Raw genomic sequence first — 21,003 nt, 5'->3', positions numbered from 1 at the left:
CCATTATTTATAATAGTGTGTAATTAACATGTTTGAAATTTATATTGTTTTTCCCCTAATCCGTTATATATATATATATATATATATATATATATATATATATATATATATATATATATATATATATATATATATATATTACAAAAATATATATATGTTATATATATATATATATATATATATATAGATATAGATATAGATATAGATATATAAAATCAATAAAATATGTATACTTATTTTAACAATAGAATCCGTGTATAATATATTTAATTTTTATGGATATATTCAAACAATATAGATTTTATTTCCTTTATACTAATTAATATCGATTTAATCTTTTATATTTATGTAGGTTATCTATAATTAATATAAATTAGGCATATAAATATGTTCCTAATCGAAAATTATGCAGCTTATTTATAGGAAATTGCTTATGGATAGTTCATTACATGTAATATGAATAGTTATTAACTATAATTTACTCTAACTATAGAACTATTAATTAATTATATTCCATTTATTATTATGATTTACGAAATAATAGAATCCGTATACACAATATATATATATATATATATATATATATATATATATATATATATATATATATATATATATCCGTAACAATAGAAACATGCTTTTTTTATGAAGATGTAATCTTTTATATTTATGTAGTTGATCTATATTTAATATAGATTAGGCATTTAAATATATTCCTAATCGTAATTTATGCATTTTATTTATAGGATATTGCTTAATTTTAGTTAATTACATGGAATATGAATATTTATTAACTATAATTTACTCTAATTTCGGTACTATTAAATATAATTGTATTTTATTTACTATAATTATGGAACTAAAATTTAGGAATTATAATTTTACTTCCATGATTGTATTTCATTTACTATGATTTAGGAATTATTAAATATCATCATATTATATATACACGGTTCATTTCATTGTTATTCTAAACTGCAGGATAATATTGTTCTCTCGATACTTCATCAGCCAACCATCGTTCTCTTTTTGTGAATCGTGAGTATAATATTATTTTAGAATAATCTTTTACCTTTTTTTTTAATTTTTTTCTTTCACGATACCCGAGCATATGAATTAATGTAAATTATATATTATACGTTATTCATATTTTGGAATATATATAATTCAAGAGTTGTTATCATATATTCATCTTTTATTGTTTGATTTAATTCACTAACAAATTTTTGATTACGTGTATTAAACACATGTCAAGGCAAGTAGATCTTATTAGAAACTTGGGAGGTGAAAAAAAGTCATGGAATCTCAAAATCCGTGTTTTGCACATTTGGAAACAACCAAATTATTTTAAGAAAGATCTTCAAGACATGAAGATGATATTCATTGATGAACAGGTGATATTTTATTTTAATACGTCAAATATGATTGTTAGGAAAATATATTTTTCACATTTGTTTTTTCATTACGCAGGGTGATACAGTGCAAGCTTCCATTAAGTATACACTGTTATACAGATATGAGCCTAAGATCAAAGTGAACAGATGTTATGTAATGTCAAACCTATCTGCTTTTTCTAGTGTCAAGACCTACAAGCATGCCTTGAATGACTATAGAGTCACTTTTGAATATACATCTACTGTGAGAGAAGTTGACGTTCCGTCCATTCCAATGTATTCATTTAAGTTCACACCTTACGCAGATATACAACAAGCGTCAAACAACAATGAGTATACGATAGGTATTAAATTTTTCCGTTGATGTTTTTCTTAATATTTAGCATTTATTTACTGGATGTATTCTTACAATTGTTTAATATTAATTGCAGATGTTATTGGTTCGCTTTTGTCGATAGGTTCATTGAATCACCTATCGGGTGGAACAAAACAAAACATTCCATTTGAACTTGAAGATATTGAGTATTTTAAAAAATCACTAAAATTTATTTTTTTGGATTTTAAATCATTTATATTTTCATGTGTTTTACATATCAATTATCATTTTATTTGTTATGCAAGTGGTTCGAAGGTCAACTGTTTGTTGTGGGGAAAGATTGCTGAATACATACTTCAACGAATTCAAGATATTGGTGTAGGGCCGTATATTGTTGTAATACAATTTGCAACGACTGAGATAAAGAATGGTATTAGTTTGTTCAATAATTTCTTTTATGCATTTGGTATAATGAATGTTAGGGACATTTATTACATTTCACTATTATTGTTATGTTTTCGTATGTGAAGTTCAGGTATCTAACCATTGGCATTCATCACGCGTGCTTATAAATGAGGATATACCTGCAATTAATGAGTTCAAATCGAGGTTACAATTTTATATTTAAATGCATTAATTACGTTTTTTTAAAATTTATTTGTTTAATTACGATTTATTTGCATGTAACTTTTCATTTTAGTCTCATTCGGATTAAACCAAATAGTGGGCAAGTGATAAGTCAAGAATCGTCGCAGTCTTCTTACTCGATGGAAGATGATTTCATACGTAAGACTGTCAGAAAAAATTTGGGCGAACTAAGTGACACAAATGAGGTAATAACGATGTATTTGCTACATTATTTATTCGTACATTTTCAGTAAAATACTAATAGGAATCATTTATCAGAATTGATTATAACTATACTTAACTGATGTTTATTTTCACATTTTAGCCTGGCAAATATGTTGTATTGGCCACTATTAAGGGTCTTGTGAAAACATCAAAGTGGTGGTACAATGGTTGCATTAAGTGTAATAGATCTGCTAGACAGGATTCAAAAATGTGGTATTGTCACGTTTGCATAGCTCATTGGCCTACTGCTAAGCCAACGTATGTACTATATTTTTTTTCTTTGGGTTAATTATATTACTATTCTACAAATACTTTTCATTCACATTTTGTTATTCTCTTTAGTTATAAAGTTGAAGTCATTGTCATGGACGATACAAATTCAGCTTCGATGATTGTATTGGGAAAGAAGCTGAAAGGATGCTAGATATTCCTGTAGAAGCATTAATTCAAACAGTCCAAAACAGGGTACATTGATCAACCACTCATCCTTTTTTTTAATCTAAAATATACATTTTTTTAGAGTAATCAATTAATTTTGTATTTTTATCATTTATTTATTTTTAATGCTATGAAGGGAGAAGAACCTGTGGAGTATCCTATGGAACTTGAGGGGTTAATTGATCGAAGAATGTTATTCAAAATTGCTATCAAGGGTGATAATGTTGCCAATGAAGATCATAAAACCTACAATGTTCAAAAAGTTTGCACAGATGATGCTATCATTGCTTCATTTTTGAAGCATTACGAAATGGATGCGGTATTGATAATTAACTTTAATATAATTCTTTCTTTTTATTTTAATACGTGGTTTTGAATGTGTATGTATTTTATAATATTGCAGAAACATGATAATGGTTCATCGTCACTGAGTGTCAATTATGACAACGATGGGTGTGTCTTCTCATCAAAGGTTGACAATTTATTTTTGATTAATTGTTCATATGTTGCACGTAAGAGATGTTTCACAAATACACAAATATTTTACGTAATTCTTTGCTAATTTATAGGACTCTGGAACGTGTTCTAATTTTAACGATGGCGCTGTGGATGGTGATATCACAACTAATGTTATTGTGGATGATGATGTCAACGCTATTACTCCAATGAAGCGATCCAACGATTGTATTTTGGATAGTATTCTCAATGATCCTACCGTCCAGCAATCATCCACCAAATTATTGAAAAAGATCAAACAAGAGAAAATAGAGTAATGTATTATTTAAATTTATTCGTCATTTTTTGTTATTCATTTCGATTTTCTTTGGTATTTCGTATTTAGAGACACAATATGTTTTTCTATTTTGAGACAATGTCCTTAATACTTTTGCATGAAGCTTATTTCAATAAAGTTACTTATGTTTTTTAATGCGGCAAACGTATTTATTCATTTATGCCAAAATGAATTATGCATATTAATAAAATTGTTTATATATTTGAACATTAATTGCGTTACAAAGATTATACATTGACATACGAAAGAGAGTACCCATATAGATAACATTGTTATTTTTACGTAAATATTTGTATTTATAAATATACTAATCTATATTATATTCTACGATCTACGTAATATATTTTATGAAACATTTACGTATGAATCAGATTAATCACCCATGTGTTAATATATTTTCAAATAAAATTGATAAATTAATACCGGTTAAAATACTTTTTATAATTACATGTATTAAATTAACAATAATAAATTATTATAACATGTTTAGTAACCAACTTATTCACACGTAAATGCCTCTTTCAATATGGGAATTAAATATTTTACATTCTACTAAAACCTATTAATATTTATGTTTTTTAATCTCGAGTTGTGTTTATGGTAATAGGATCCGATATTTTCAATAAAATATACATTATTTAAGGCAAATATATTAATCATCTATATAAGATTTTTAGTCATTTTTCTATTAACTTTGACATTAATTATGAAATCCGTGGACTATAATAATTAAATATTGATATGAATATAGTGTGTGTATTTTCTAACTTTATTTTAAATACTCATATATTTTGAAATATTTTGATTATAGAAAGAGTATTAATTTATGCAATGTTAACTTAAATCAATTATATTTTTAAAATATCACCATATATCATTTATTCCTAGATTAAAGCTCATTTTAAAATTTGAATTTTTAATTTTTAATCTACTTTCCAAATTATGCGTATATTCCAAACTATATAATCTACCTAACCCAATGTTATTTTCAATAATCAAGCCACATTCTTCAAATTATTGTACGTAAATATTTTCACTCAAGAATTATTGATTTTATATTTTTTAATCGTTCTTTCACCCCACATTTATTTACGCACAATACTGTACGGATTTTATTACCCCCTTCCCTCCCCCATTTTTTAATCTTTCAATCCCGAATCCAAATTCGTCCGAGGTGAAAATGGAAGTTCAACTAACATTATGCGTACTTTGCAACAACCATTTTGATCGCAATTTGGATCCATGTATGTGTATTTCATGCAGAGAATCTATCAAAGTCGAACTGCGCACGGGGCCATGTTTTATATGTGGTGTAGTTGAAACAGAAGATTACAAAACTTTTTTCAATTGTGGGTTGTGTGAATGTGTGTTTACACATTATATGTGTATACCGCCGAATGAACGTCGGCACTCTGGCTCTGTATGGAGGTGTGGTCAATGTGATTGGTCTTTCAACATGGCGATGTATCAACCATTTTCTAATGAAAATGAATTTCTTTTTGATGACGATGTAACTAACATTAATTCCTCACTCATCTACTTTGAGAGGAAGTTTACGTTCAAAGATCTCCACAAGAAGGTAATATCATTTCTTAATGTGAAATTTTCATTGAATGTTATCATAAACTTATCATTATATTTATTCTAATGTTTTTCATTTGCATACGTTATAGTATATACGCAAATCTTTTGCTAAGAATCATGGGTTGATTGGCAAAAACTACATCGATGTTGAGTTTCTCGGTGGTACAACGAGGAATATTAGAGTACGTACAACAAGAAGACGTAAAAAACCTAATGTCTACCTCACTATTGGCTGGAAATCGTTTTGTTCTTCCAACAACATTGTTATTGGCAATACATATTCATTTGCGTTTGACACTACAAGAAATGTAATTATTGTTGCGAATGTCGATTAGATTATTATGTTTTATATTTAAATCGTATTATCAATAAATTAATTACTTATTCAAAAATATTCCGTACAAATATTTTTACTAATTAAATTGATTAATCAATGATACATACATAAATTTCCTTATTTAACCCACTTTAGTATCTTTTTATATGTATTCAATTCATGTAATTATGCAACATTCCTAGCTTTAAGAATTTATGTCCAATTTAAATATTCGTATTATATGGATACTTACATAAGTATACCATATACAAATAACATATATCATTCACTAATGTTCATTACATGGAATATGAATATTTATTAACGATAATTTATTCTAATTTAAGAACTATTAATTAATTATATCCCATTTACTATGATTTAGGAAAGAATATAATCTGTATACAATATATATATATATATATATATATATATATATATATATATAAAAACAAGATCGTACTTAACATATCAAGAGTATCATGTTGGATCTTTTAGAAACACAGAGGATATTACTGAGGACATCCATAGTCCACAGGTTAACCTGAAAAAAGCTTAACGCCCAAAACGCCTGCGCCTAGAATCGGCAAAACGGCAACAAGGCAAGCCCACATGGTTAAGTTATGAATATCACTGGAAACCTCATACCTTCTGGTTAAACCAAACTCTACCTTTGATATCTTAAGTAAAATAAATCTTTACATTTCACAAATGCACATGATAGTAAAGTAACGTTGAGTCAAGCCATGATTTAATACAGGAAACTTAGCCGACCATTGAGGCGGCGATCATTGAAAAAAAATAAAAGACTGAAGAAGAAAGCAAGAGTACCTTAAAGAACACCAAGAACTTCAAACCAACTTTTATTCCACACGATAATAATACAAGAGAGAATTTAAAAGAGAGAGAGTCTATATATATATATATATATATATATATATATATATATATATATATATATATGATTAAGAATGCACATGGGTTACATGATTCGTGACAAATAAAGTGAGTAGAGAACTAATATATGAAAATTTCAAAGTATATATATATGTAATTAAAGACACATATTTGTAATTTAATTTAATGTGAGCTCTACCAAGTAATCAAAGAAATAATGATTGAACAAGTTGGAAGCAAACGAGGTAAATGAAGCATTATTGGACAAAAGAAATTGCTTGGTGACGCCTTCAAGGGAATTAATCTTGATCGAATGCGTGATAACGGCGTACTAACCGACATATCCAATGGTTAGCTATTCAACTATGTAAGGGTTAATTACGTCTTTATTAATATATATTATATGGTACGCATGTATGAAATTTTATTGAATGGTCTTAATGAATATTTACATCTTCTTCATATTATAAGAAGTAAAATATTTTTGAACTACAAGTATAAATATCTAATTATACTTAAGTTTATATAATGCATTTAATACATATATTCATATATGTGTATATATACGATATATATATATATATATATATATATATATATATATATATATATATATATATATATATATATATATATATATATATATATATATTTCCACATATTATTAATATCTACGGTTTTAATGTGTATACCACAGTATATGGAAGTCCGCACTCATCTTTGGAACATGTTGCAAAAGAAAAGGCTAAAGGTATTATTCCTAAACAAACAAAATTGCTAGGTGATCCTTCAAATCGAGTGAACATGGATCAAACTCAATCGAGTTATACTCAACTAATCGTTCAATTGGTTAGTATTTAATTTAACTTTAAATACGAATATCACAAACTGCTCGATCTTATAGTATTTTTTTACCGTCATTATTTCGTATAGGTCATAACTAACTAAATTTTGTTCTCCCAATATCCTTCCACAAATGTTGTCAATAGTGTACGAAAAAAATCATTTCCAACATATACAGAAAAATTGACTAAGAAAAAGAAAGGTATTATATCAAGTATTTTTTTTAGCAATAAAAAACAAGTGGCATTAATTAAATGACGAGTAATTGTGGTGTCGATGCTATGTTAGGCGTTAATACTGTTATCTTTGTACAATTATTGCTAAATAATTATAAATAAATGAATTTTATAATAAAGAAGTTATGTTGTTATTACAACAAATGACGTTGAGTACTGTCGCAATGGTGTATCTACATCGTGTCAAGATCATTTACAAGTTACAAAATCTTATTATGAATCAAATAAAAGGTGCGATCTTATTTTCTAGGACTAATTTTATGTCTTATTAAATGATTAAGTGTGCAATACATGTAGACAATATTCCAGTTTTTTCTTTCATTTCGATAGAAGCTGAATGTTTACTATTATGTTAGTTGTACCGTGCGGAATGGAAAGAAGATGGCTAGGAGTCATAAAACAATTGACTCTGTAACACGTATGTTGGATATGACATCAGTACCCGCTATGTTGGTAGATGAGGATTTACAGACGTTAAGAGACATTTCTTCCGACAGCGGAGGTGATTATCTTTGTCATCATCTCATAACGTATCTCATTGTTATGCGTTATTTGTCAGTATATTTTTCTACTGTAATGATAATTTTTTGTTCATAAATGTAGATTCTGAATATGTTTCCAACGATGAGAATAGTGACGATGTAGTTGATGATACTGGTAAATATCATTTTAATCTAACAACTTTTAATCTTAACATTACTTATTATATAAATTCATTACATTTTTTTTAAATGAATAATATTATTTAATTAATTTTGGATAGATTATGAAGATCTTGGAAACCAGACGTATGAATGTCCTTTTTGTGGTTCAATGATGTGGTACGGTGAAAGAATTGACAAGCATAGACAAACATCCAGGCCCAAATTTGGCTTATGTTGTATGTCCGGGAATGTCCAGCTCCCAAAAATAAGAGATGCACCTCATACACTTAACAATTTAGTGTTTGGCACTGATCGGAGGAGCAAACATTTCCAAGAGAACGTACGATCGTATAATATGATGTTTTCTTTCACGTCGCTTGGTGGAAAAGTGCAGACATCTATTAATAACGGATCTGGTCCATACACATTTCTGTTACACGGACAAAATTACCATTTACTGGGCAGTTTATTGCCGGAAGAAGGCACTAGGCCTAAGTTTGCCCAACTTTACATTTTCGACACAGAAAATGTGATTCAGAATCGAATTGATGACGTCAGGTAAAATTTTCGGAATTATATTCCTGTCATAAGGAATATAGAGCTTACAAATTATAATTACATTATTTTTTATTTGACAGGTCCGGAAATCATTCTAACAATCTTAACCCAGCCATCGTTGCATCGTTGAAAGATATTATTGACGGTAACAATGTACTTGCACAACATTACCGTGCTGTTCGAGATCGTTTTTCCAATGATGGCCATCAAGGAGTAAAACCCAGATTGGTAAAGAGTCGCAGTACTGATGGCAGGACGTACAATCTTCCTAACGCAAGTGAAATAGCAGGCTTGATCGTTGGTGACTTTGACACAGAAGAGGGTGTTAGGGATATTGTAGTTGAGACGCGCTCAAATAAGCTTCAACGAATCAGTGAGCTCCATCCTCTTTACTTGCCTCTACAATATCCTCTTTTATTTCCTTACGGTGAAGATGGTTATCGAGACGATATCAGTTTGAGAGAATCTTCATTTGCTGATAATAGAAAACGAAGGAAGGTAAGCATGCGAGAATTCTTTGCATACCTAATTCAGAAACGGCATGGAGAACATTCGTTACTTTTGCATTCCAAGAAGTTATTTCAGCAGTTCTGTGTTGATGGATTTTCGATGGTTGAGTCACAGAGGTTGAATTTCATAAGGTTCAATCAGGATCAACTTAGGGTTGACATGTACAAGGGTATCGAAGAAAAGATTTTTAAAGGAGACACTGAGGGTAAATCGGTTGGACAACACATTATAATTCCAGGGTCGTTCACCGCAGGTCCAATGTATATGTTTAACAACTTCGTTGATGCTCTTCAAATATGTAACTAGATTGGATTTCCAACCCTCTTCATCACTATCACATGCAATCCCCAATGGGCAGAAATACAAAGGGTGTTAAAAGATACAAATCTCAGGCCGGAGGATCGGCCAGACATTCTGTGTCGTGTGTTCAAAATGAAGCTCGATAGTATGATGACGGAAATCAAGAAGGGCCGTATATTCGGACGTATTAGAGCATGTGAGTATTTAAATATCCATTTATAATTAAACATTTAATACGTTTATATAAATTAGATAATTTAGTCATGTGCGATTTTAACTACTTTTTGCTTCATTAACTAAATTAATTCATAATTTTTAATACCGTATGTTTACATTTTTTATGCAGATGTATGCACAATTGAATTTCAGAAACGAGGTCTACCGCATGCACATATTTTATTGTGGTTGCATAATGACGACAAGCCCAAGAATCCAGAAGAAATTGACAGGATCATATGTGCTGAAATTCCTAACGAAGAAAACGACAGAAAGATGTACCAGTTGGTGGAGAAGTATATGATACATGGACCGTGCGGTCAGGCGAATTTGAAATCTCCATGTATGAAAGATAGAGTTTGCACGAAGCGATTTCCAAAGCCGTTTGTGCAGCGCACTGAATCAGATGCAGATGGGTTTACAGTGTATAGGAGAAGGGAAGATGGCAGAACAGTTACGAAGAAGAAGACTACTCTTGATAATGGGTTTGTGGTCCCCTACAATTGTATATTGTTGAGTAAATACCGAGCTCACATTAATATCGAGCTATGCAACCAAAACAAGTCAATTAAATACCTGTTCAAATACGTAAACAAGGGGCATGACCGAGTCACAACGACATTTTATGAGACACGCAATACAGATGGCGGTGCTGAGATTCGTGATGAGATAAAGATGTACTACGGCTGCAGATATCTTTCGGCGTGTGAGGCAATGTGGAGGTTGTTTAACTTTGATATTCATTACAGAGACCCGTCCGTAATTAGGCTAAGCTTTCATCTCCCCGGTCATCAGCCACTTGTCTTCAATGAAAACCAGTGGTTACAAAGTGTGTTGGATAGGCCATCTGCCAAGCAAACTATGTTCCTGGCGTGGTTTGAGGCCAACAAGAACTATCCACATGCAAGGGACTTGAGGTACGAAGATTTTCCACAACAATTTGTGTATAAAGAGGATTCTCGAACTTGGGCGCCAAGGAAAAAAGGATTTTCTATCGGTAGGATTGCGAATGTTCCCCCTGGAAAGGGGGAAGACTATTACCTTAGGTTGCTACTTAACATTCAAAGGGGATGCACGTGCTACGAGGACATCAAAAAAGTTTTTGACATCGTCTACCCTACATTCAGGGATGCATATGTGTTGGGTTTGCTAGATGACGACAAAGAATACATAGATGCAATAAAAAAAGTGAATACTTGGGCATCGGGGGATTATATAAGAAGGTTATTTGCGGTTATGCTGCTTTCCAATAGCTTAAGTCGGCCCGAACATGTTTGGCAAAGTTGTTGGTTGGATTTGGCTGAGGGTATTGCTTTTAAACAACAACGTCTTCATAAAAATCCAGGTATGGCAATTTGTATGGCATTGTATTCAATTAGATTTTACGTATTAATCATTCTTTTAATATTGTCTCTGTACGATTTCAACTAGATGCACATAATTTATCCATTTTTTTATTGTTGAAGATTTACATATATCGGATGAAAGCTTGAAGAACTATACTCTCACCGAAATAGAAAAAATATTGCAAAGCAATGGTAAAAGCCTGCAAAATTACGCGCCTATGCCAGTTCCAATCGAATACTCATATGAGGACACATAAAACATATTGGTGTTAGATGAACTGGATTACGACCGGTTTGAAATGGGTAGAGAAATTCAACAGTGTCTTGCTTCCATTACAGATGAGCAAAGAAAGGTTTATGATGTAGTCATGGATGCTGTAACCAATGACAGTGGTGGAATGTTCTTTGTATATGGCCATGGTGGAACGGGAAAGACGTTTCTATGGAAAACTCTTTCGGCTGCAGTTCGTTCGAAGGGAGAGATTGTAATTAACGTTGCATCGAGTGGTATAGCATCGTTATTACTCCCCGGTGGAAGAACAGCTCATTCTCGATTCGGACTACCCATAAATGTACATGAGAGTTCCACCTGCAGCATATCGCAACAAAGTTCACAGACTGAGTTGCTCATAAGGGCAAAGCTTATTATATGGGACGAGGCTCCAATGATGCATAGATACTGTTTTGAAGCCCTTGACAAGACAATGAAGTCAATATTACAGGCTGACAAACCCTTTGGTGGTAAGGTGGTTGTTCTTGGAGGTGATTTTAGGCAGATTTTACCAGTTGTGCTCAAAGCATCAAGGCAGGACATAGTACATGCTACGATAAACTCCTCTCCGCTGTGGAATTTCTGTCGTGTCATGAAGTTGACTAAGAACATGAGATTGCAGTCATGTTCTTCTCCATCTAATGTGGATGAGATAAAAGAATTTGGAGACTAGATACTGAATGTTGGTAATGGGGATGTTGGGGAAGACAATGATGGTGAAGCTTCGATAGAGATTCCATATGACATGTTGATTGGTGATTCAGAAGATCCATTCATAGACCTACTCCAATTCGTTTACCCGGATTTGTTGAGTAACATGTACGATCGAGATTATTTTCAAGGGAGGGCAATTCTTGCACCAACTAATGAATGCGTCGAGTCTGTGAACAATCACTTAATGTCTCTCCTTCCAGGAGACGAGAAGGTGTACCTGAGCTCAGATAGTATCTGTAGGGACGAGCACACAACGGAGGATAATGCATGAATTTATTCGACTGAATTCCTCAACACAATAAGATGCTCTGGAGTTCCTTCTCATGCGTTGAGGATCAAGGTTGGTGCACCCGTTATGCTAATAAGAAACATCTATCAAGCTAGAGGATTGTGCAACGGTACCAGACATCAAATTATTATAACTGGCATTCACGTTCTGAGTTGCAAAATTCTTTCCGGAAAAAATATCGGTGACATGGTGTTCATTCCTCGGATGACTTTAATACCATCTAACTCTGGACTGCCAATTAAATTTCAGAGAGGACAATTTCCGTTGATTGTTTCTTTTGCAATGACGATAAATAAAAGCCAAGGCCAAACTCTTTCGCATGTTGGTTTGTATCTTCCTAGGCCTGTCTTCAGCCATGGTCAACTATATGTTGCAGTGTCCAGAGTTAAGAGCAGAGGTGGCATTAAGATATTCATCAAGTCGGATTCGGGTGAACTCACCAATGTTACTAGAAATGTCGTGTACAAGGAAGTATTTCATCGAATTTGAAGGTAGAAAATATTTTCATATTTATCATTTATTCATGTAACATGTTTTTTATTTTATTTTTAAAGAACTTATTCTTTTGCAGGTGTTTCTTATCTATATATTTTTCCCGGTGCGATGTTATTTTCAGTCATTTCCCTAGGGTGCTCGGTGCAATTCTTATTATCTTTAAGATTTATTTTTTACGATATACTAATATTTAATAGTATTCTTATATTATAACTATGAAGAACATGACACTTATAACATATTTTTATTATCGTTGGTCGATTACGTTATGTACTTAGATTCAGTGACCGTAATAATTGTTATCTGCTTAAATTTATTTTTGAGACATGTATTTTCAGTCAAAAATATGTCGCCCCGTGCATCGCACGGGTGAATACTAGTATATGTAATGTCACCTTATTAATTTCAGAACAGATTATGCATGTCAAACTATGTATATATATATATATATATATATATATATATATATATATATATATATATATATATATATATATATATATATATATATATATATATATATATATATATATATATATATATATATATATATATATATATATATATATATATATATATATATATATATATATATATATATATATCGGGTTTTTTGCAAGGACCACCTTTTTGTAATTTTGAATTGTCGAAAAACCCCCCGTATTAAAAAAATTAGCAGGAACCCCCTGATGAAAATTAGTCAAAGGCAAAAAAGCCCCTGACAGCATGTCGTGTGTTGTACGCGCGGCTTGTGCAACTGAGAGTGTATTTTTTGATGTGAAAAGTCAAAAATACCCTCTTAAATTCTTTTATAAATAACATAAATCCAATTGGGTTTAAATGCAAATAATACAAACTTTTGGATCGAATTATAATTTAAAAAAAAAATTAAGCAAATGCCAAGTGCTTGAACACTATTCCCTCTTCGGCTTAATGACTCCACCGACAACTTCTCTTCGCCAATGCCAAGTGCTTGAACACCCCCAGCCCTCCGCCGTTCATCGGTATTGGAGTTTTTCAGCACATGCATCCTTCAAAAACATTTTTCTGGCGAGAAGGACCGGATCTGACTACGGGGAGTTATTGCGGCGAGAGATAAGGGTGGAGGCCTGTTTAAAGTTAGATTCTATGGGGGCAAACATTTTCCGGCCAAATTAAATCGATGTTCGGCGATTTCTAAAAGTGGGGTCTGGTTCGATGTAGATTCGACGCGGGAAATCATTTTTCGGACAAATTGAACAGTAATACTTCGATTCTGGCGAGTTGTGAGGAATGATTACTGAAAAATTATAAAAATCTAAGGAGATGAATATTTTGGGGATGATTTGAGTGAAGAATTATTCAAAAAAAGGGAAAAAGAACAATAGCTCATTTTTTTCTCGCACTGTTTTTTTTTTATAAAGCTTTTCTTTTAATAAGATTTTCCTGTGTGTTGGAGAAGATGGTTTTGGATTTTGTTCGAATTTATTTTGTGTCTTTTTTTTCTTTTCTTTTACAATTTCGTGATTCTTTTGTAAGGGCAAATTAGTCATTGTATAAAAGTCAACAGCTAATTTTAACGAAAGGAGCAATGTGCTTCGTATAAGACAACATAGGGTGGTTTGTGCTAATTTTTTTAACATAGGGGTTTTTTAAGTCATTTAAGATTACACAGGGGGTTATGTGCAATTAGCTCTATATATATCAGATGATAAGTTTTTTTGTAAGATTTTTTTTTTTTTTTTGTTATCAAATCTCACAATTTGTGAATTAACGTCAATAGGTCGCTGAAGACATACAACACGAATAAGGTCGAAAGCCATCCATTTGTTGAAGACATACTTGCACATTGCCCCGATAGCCAAATATGGTTATTAACCGAAATTGAGCATTTTTGTTGCATATTGCCCCTTCAAATATTATTTTTGTTGCACGTTGCCGAAATCGAAACTCGTAGCCATTCTAATATTGATTTAGCTTTCCGCATTAAGCAAAGAATCCTATCTAACACGACGTAAGTCTAATTCAACTCAATATCTATCATAATTGAAATAATTTATGGTCCCGAATTCGTTTAATACAGAGATATTATCTTAAGTGTTATAACACTTGAGAAAACATGCAGCGGAAATATAAAAATATAAAGACAATACTCAGATCTAAAAATGTTCACAAGTAAAACTTGTGAACTTGCCTTTTACAGGACGGGAAAATTATATTAAAACAGTATTACAAGAATACAAAGAGAAGATGTACGAAAACTTCTTCCTTATGAATGAATCATTAGCATGATCATTCTTACATTCAACTCTAGAAACAAAAAGATAAATACTAAAAATTCTAGATTTCAAAGAATGTACTCGTGAGGAGTACGTACAACAGATTCTAGAAACACACTAAAACTCTCATGAATAATCTTCATCACTCGGTTTTTTTTTCTTCGAAATCTATATATTTCTTGAGTCTTGAGTTTGGTATTTATAGACTTTCCAAGCTTCCACTCCTCAGTCCATGATCTGCAAGAAAACCAACTACAAGAACACTCAAGAAAATGGGTTAGTTGGTTAGTTAAGAAGTTAGAATAATATCCACAATTTAACCCACTAAGCACTACTTAGCCCACTAAGCATTATACTTAGCCCACTAAGTCATAACTAAAATTTAGTTTAAAAGTAAGAGAGTTAAAAAACACTTTGTGGAAACCCACGTGTTTCAAACTCCCCCTTTTTAACTTTCTGATCAAAACTAAATTTTAGCTTAACTCCCCCTGAGACATTGCTTGAACTCCCCCTGAATTTGATAACAACCATAGAAATAAAATATTGAAAGATCAATTCAAAAACAAATTCAGCAAAGATAGTCCAACACAATTCAAAAGAAAAACAACCAAAGTGCAGTCCTAAAAAAAGTTTAGAGGGAAAAATAAAAAACAGAACAAAACCAAATATTGTTCATAAAAAAAAATTAAATTAGAATATCCAAGGTCTCCTCAGTATCAGCTGTTGTTCCTCCATCACTAGCACTGGACCCACTGCTTTCCTCTGCTCCTTCTGCTTCACCCTCATCCTTTTCTTCTTCTTCATTAACTCCATGGTCTCTGCCTCTGGCATCCAAGGGATGAGAAGTCCCTGCTTCAACTTCATGACTAGCTTGTTCTCCCCCTTTTTGATCAGAAAGAGTTTTTTGGAGCATTTCCACCATGGACTGATGATAAGTAATTTGAGCTAGAGAGTGAGTAAGCTGTTGTAACAAAAGATCTCGAGGAACAGAAACAAGGATGTCAGGGGTGTTGTCAACATGAGGAGCAACACCTTCAGTACCAAGATTATTTTGACCTGATTCAGTTGAGAGAAAATTATCTCCATTCCAGGGAAGATCTTGGACATGAGGAGCTTTGAGAAAATTTTGAGAAACAGTTATCATGCCAAGTGGAGTGTGAAGATATTATGATTCATCTGGCCCAAATTTTGAGAAAGCAGAATGGAGTAGATGAGAGAAGGATAAGGAAGATGAGTGGAGGAAGAAATTTTCTGGGCAAGATGACCTATATTATTAAAGAAAAGTTTGCCAAAATCAACAGGTAATCCCATCCCCAATTTGTACATGAGTACATCATGAGGTTTAGTAACCACAGAGACATTTTTGGATGGAATCCAATTCATCACTGTGAGTCTGAACAAGACAGAGTAAAATGCAGTGAGTTGAGAAACTTTGAATTTTTTGGGGTGAGCAGGCCAGGATTGTAGACGATTGCCAGAAAGAGTCTTACAAACCTCAGTAAAATCACCATAATTATCCTCATCAATTACAGTAGGAGTTTGTAAATGAGAGTTGATAATTTTGGGAGAAAAGGAGAAAATGGAATTTCGCACAAAAACTTTGCCAAAGTTTGGAGAATTTTTCTTTAAAAAGGAGGTTTGTAAATTGGCATAAAATGCCCCTCACAACAGAGAGATCATAAGGATAGGCAACCTCAACTAGACTATGGATTTTTCTTTGATCAAGAAAAGCAGTGATCCTATGTCTATCAAACTCATCCTTGGAAATTTTCTTTTCCTCAATGAATTGGCAATTCATGATTTGAGGACTCAAATTTGAATCAGATTCAAAATAAAAAGTAGGACTGAAGGCATTGTTTACCTCAAAAGGAGTTGACAGATCCTTCCCATCCAAGTCTAGCTCTTCTTCCTCGGAGGATTCCTCTTCTTCTGAGTCTTCAAGTTCATCTAGGATGTATGCTGGCTCAGGTAATGCAACAGGTGGGACAACATCTTCTTCCATCTGAGAGGAATCCTAAGAAGAGTCACTGTCTGACTCTGAGGATGGCAAATTTTTGCGGAAGGAGGCAAGGGGAAATTTCCAGCTGTCGTCACTTTTCTCTTTTTCTTCAACCTGGGAAGGTGATGCATCCACTTGAACAGCTGCCTCTGCCAGAGTTTCCAGAGGATCTTCATGTGGAGCTGAGGGTGTTTCTTCAGTGGTAGTACAGTCCTGGGCATAAACAGTGGGAATGTATACATGCTCAGCAGAAGACATTCTAGAAAAGTCAGGCATTTCCTCATCTTGGTAGGGAGCAGCATCCGCAGCAGCATCCTCAGTAGCACTCTGAGGGACATTGTCTGAGACAGCAGGTACATCAGCATTTTCTGGAACACATGCAGCAACATCTTCAGAAACAGGACGTTGAGAAGAGGCTGCTGCCATGTTAGACTGAACTGTCTCCCCCTGAGTTGATGCTGGTGGAATCGAGTCGTTATAGGATGATTCAGTGGAGCTTGATGAGAGAGCTTGGGCTTCTGGTTCTGCAAAGGTGGGATCTCCTTCTTCATCATCTGTTTCTTCATCAACCAAATGAAGGCCTCTTGGTGGGTTTGGCCTAACTGGAGTACGACCGCCTCTGCCGCCTCTTCTTCCACCTATGCCGCCTCTGCTGGGAGAATTTCCTCCCCTCCGGCGTGGTGACCCAGTAGCATTCAGATCTGGGAAGGGATTCATGCGCTTGGATCGGCGAGTAGGAAACCTTCCTGCAGTGGAAGAGGGACCCATGTTCTGGAAATTGTTTGGGTCAATCGGATTCAGCTCGTCGCCGGGCTCAATAAAGCTAATCGGCATTGCTTTAAGGTTTACAGGATGAACGATGATGGCTAGATTAGGGTCTGCTGGTTCAGGTGTTGCAGCATCGTTGTGGACATCACCAACGGCTGGAAGAGGATTTCTAGGAGGAGATGCCATGGTACAGTAGAGAGAAAGAAAAAAATTGCTTCTTGTGCTTTTGATTTTTGAAGGTGAATTTTCGAAAACAGAAGCAAGAAATTTATATGCCCAAATTTTTGCAGAAAAAAATAAAGTGGAGAAGGTGAAGAAGTGGCGTGCGTTTTTCTTGGAGAAATTGTGATTAAGGAGAATAAAAGGTCTATGTGGCAGTTTAAAACAAAACGTGACACATGGCACAATAATGAGTGGACTTAGTGGAAGATAAAAGATTAACCCATGTACCCTATTACCCATATAAATAGTGATAATTCAATAATAATAAAAATAATAGCACTCACGAAATTTACACTTAAATAATAAACACATCTTTTAATGATTAATAGTGTGAGAAAAATTGGCTAACAGGCATAGATATTATTATATGTATATATAGATTTTTTAATTTTTTTTTTTATTTTTTATAATTTTTTTTTATTTTTTTTTTAAATTTTTTTTTAACTCTTATTTTCAAGTCAAACAATTCACATGGAACATGATCAAGTGTTCAGATTGAAAGTTCCTCAGTTACTAAGATATGACTATTCAGATAGAGGAGTTTGACTTATGTGATTATAATTGTTCTCTGAATGTTTACATGAAGCATGATCACGTTTCAAGGTGAAAGACTTCTAGTTACTTATTTAGAGAATAATGTATCACAGTGAAGCCATTATTTAAAGAAGCTAAGCTTCAGTAAATTATGTTGCAGCTTAAGATATTTGATGAGGTGCTGCAACATATTTCAGGACATGTTTATTGAGTACACATCCCGAGAGATTTTCTAAGTTTAGAAAACCTCTCATAATCTAATGCCTTTGTAAAGATGTCAGCCAGCTGATCTTCTGTAGGAATGTACTTTAAGCACACTATATTTTTCTCAACTATATCACGAATAAAATGATGTTTAATATCTATGTGTTTAGTTCGTGAGTGTTGAACATGATTTTTTGAAATATCAATAGCACTTGAATTATCACAATATATGGTCAGGGTGTCACTGGTTAACCCATAATCCCCCAACATTTGTTTCATCCAAATTAGTTGACCACAACATCCTCCAGCAGCTACATATTCTGATTCAGCTGTTGAAAGTGATACACAATTTTGTTTTCTACTAAACCATGAAACCAGATTATTCCCCAAAAAGAAACATGCACCTGATGTGCTTTTTCTGTCACTAATATCCCCAGCCCAATCTGAATCACTAAAACCTATCAAATTAGTATTAGTGTCTTTGAAAAACTGAATGCCTAAGTCTACTGTACCTGCAACATACCTAATAATCCTCTTCACAGCTTTAAGATGAGTGACTTTGGGATTAGCTTGATACCTGGCACACACACAAACACTAAACATAATATCAGGTCTGCTTGCAGTTAGATACAGAAGGCTTCCAATCATGCTTCTGTATAGGGTGCTGTCGACATCTTCAGCATCATCGTCCTTGGACAGTTTTTGACTTGAACCCATTGGAGTTTTCATGTGCTTGGCTGACTCCATCTCAAACCTTTTGACCAGATTGAGAGCATACTTCTTTTGATTTACAAAAATTCCTTCCCCTGTCTGTTTGATTTGGAGTCCTAGGAAGTAATTCAACTCTCCTACCATGCTCATTTCAAAAGTGTGAGACATAGAATCTACAAAAGCCTGTAAAAGATTAGCACAAGTAGAACCAAAAACAATATCATCAACATATATCTGTACAATAATGATATGGTTATTTGTTCTTCTAACAAATAGAGTTCTGTCTGCCTCTCCTCTGGAAAACTGTATTTCAAGTAAGAAGTCAGTGAGTCTTTGATACCAAGCTCTAGGAGCTTGTTTAAGACCATACAAAGCCTTCTTAAGCTTGAACACATGATCAGGTTTGGCAGAATCTTCAAAACCCTTGGGCTGCTCTACATATGCTTCTTCATTTAAAACACCATTTAGAAATGCACTTTTGATATCCATCTGATACAACTTGATTTTAAGAAAACAGGCTATAGCAAGAAGTAACCTAATAGATTCAATTCTAGCTACTGGAGCAAAGGTCTCGTCAAAATCTATACCTTCAATCTGAGTATAACCTTGTGCTACTAACCTAGCCTTATTTCTAACAACTGTACCTTTTTCATCAGTTTTGTTTTTGAAGATCCACTTAGTTCCTATCACATTTACATGACTTGGTCTGGGAACTAAGTACTAAACATCATTCCTGATGAGCTGATTCAGCTCTTCATGCATTGCATTAATCGAAAACTCATCCTTCAGTGCTTCTGCAATATTCCTTGGTTCGACTGAAGATACAAAGCAAGTAGTTCCAGTTAGTGCACATTCAGAAGATAAATCTGCAAATCTTACCATATCTCTGTAATTCGCTCTCTCTTTTCTTCTGGTCCTTATCCCATCAAAGATATCTCCCACAACTTGAGTAGAGGGGTGATTTTTCTGGATTCTACTTGATGGTTCCTTTCTGCAGACATCATGAGTTGGCTGCAATTCAGCTTATGTGCTCTCTGTAGGATGTATTGAGTCAGATGTGGTAACACTTGGCTCAACACCCTCTTCTCTTGAAACTGGACTGTTTATATCTGGAGCATCTGTGGCAGTAGTGTCTCCTTCGGTTGTTCCTCCTTCAGCAATCAGGTCATCAACTTCATCTTCAGCTGTTTTACTGCGGAGATCAGCAAAATCATCAAATACCACATTTACAGATTCAATAATGGTTCGAGTTCTTAAGTTATATACTCTATATGCATGACTGTTATTAGAGTATC

General features: G+C 33.2%; 2 protein-coding genes across 2 annotated transcripts; both read left to right on the top strand.

The window, feature by feature from the left end:
* Positions 1-1,367: 1,367 nt before the first annotated feature.
* Positions 1,368-4,169, top strand: LOC105949498 (replication protein A 70 kDa DNA-binding subunit A-like). Its single transcript, XM_088820357.1, has 12 exons — positions 1,368-1,394; positions 1,471-1,738; positions 1,826-1,916; positions 2,016-2,140; positions 2,241-2,319; positions 2,411-2,543; positions 2,663-2,820; positions 2,946-3,027; positions 3,137-3,319; positions 3,404-3,472; positions 3,570-3,684; positions 4,165-4,169. The coding sequence occupies exons 1-12, from the start codon at positions 1,368-1,370 to the stop codon at positions 4,167-4,169; spliced, it is 1,335 nt and encodes a 444-aa protein (XP_088676483.1).
* A 1,080-nt stretch (positions 4,170-5,249) lies between these two features.
* Positions 5,250-11,865, top strand: LOC105949497 (uncharacterized). The gene is made up of 10 exons (XM_088820356.1): positions 5,250-5,372; positions 5,467-5,559; positions 8,000-8,171; positions 8,273-8,326; positions 8,433-8,871; positions 8,952-9,679; positions 10,028-11,242; positions 11,364-11,435; positions 11,517-11,728; positions 11,839-11,865. The coding sequence occupies exons 1-10, from the start codon at positions 5,250-5,252 to the stop codon at positions 11,863-11,865; spliced, it is 3,135 nt and encodes a 1,044-aa protein (XP_088676482.1).
* The last annotated feature ends 9,138 nt before the right edge of the window (positions 11,866-21,003 follow it).

This window comes from Erythranthe guttata, chromosome 7 (genome assembly GCF_056151865.1).
Source record: "Erythranthe guttata isolate IM_541 chromosome 7, IM_541, whole genome shotgun sequence".
Taxonomy (NCBI): Eukaryota; Viridiplantae; Streptophyta; class Magnoliopsida; order Lamiales; family Phrymaceae; genus Erythranthe; species Erythranthe guttata.
The sequence above is the reverse complement of the archived record's forward strand: the minus strand, read 5'-3'. Positions and strand labels throughout refer to the sequence as shown.

Excerpts from the sequence above, each read along its gene's own strand:
- LOC105949498 (XM_088820357.1), top strand. The coding sequence starts at position 1,368 with ATGAAGATGATATTCATTGATGAACAG. Across the intron at positions 1,395-1,470 it reads TGATATTCATTGATGAACAG|GGTGATACAGTGCAAGCTTC; the intron begins GTGATATTTTAT and ends TTCATTACGCAG. Across the intron at positions 3,473-3,569 it reads GGTGTGTCTTCTCATCAAAG|GACTCTGGAACGTGTTCTAA; the intron begins GTTGACAATTTA and ends GCTAATTTATAG.
- LOC105949497 (XM_088820356.1), top strand. The coding sequence starts at position 5,250 with ATGGCGATGTATCAACCATTTTCTAATGAAAATGAATTTCTTTTTGAT. Across the intron at positions 11,243-11,363 it reads ACGTCTTCATAAAAATCCAG|ATTTACATATATCGGATGAA; the intron begins GTATGGCAATTT and ends TTATTGTTGAAG. Across the intron at positions 11,436-11,516 it reads AAAAATATTGCAAAGCAATG|ATGAACTGGATTACGACCGG; the intron begins GTAAAAGCCTGC and ends TATTGGTGTTAG.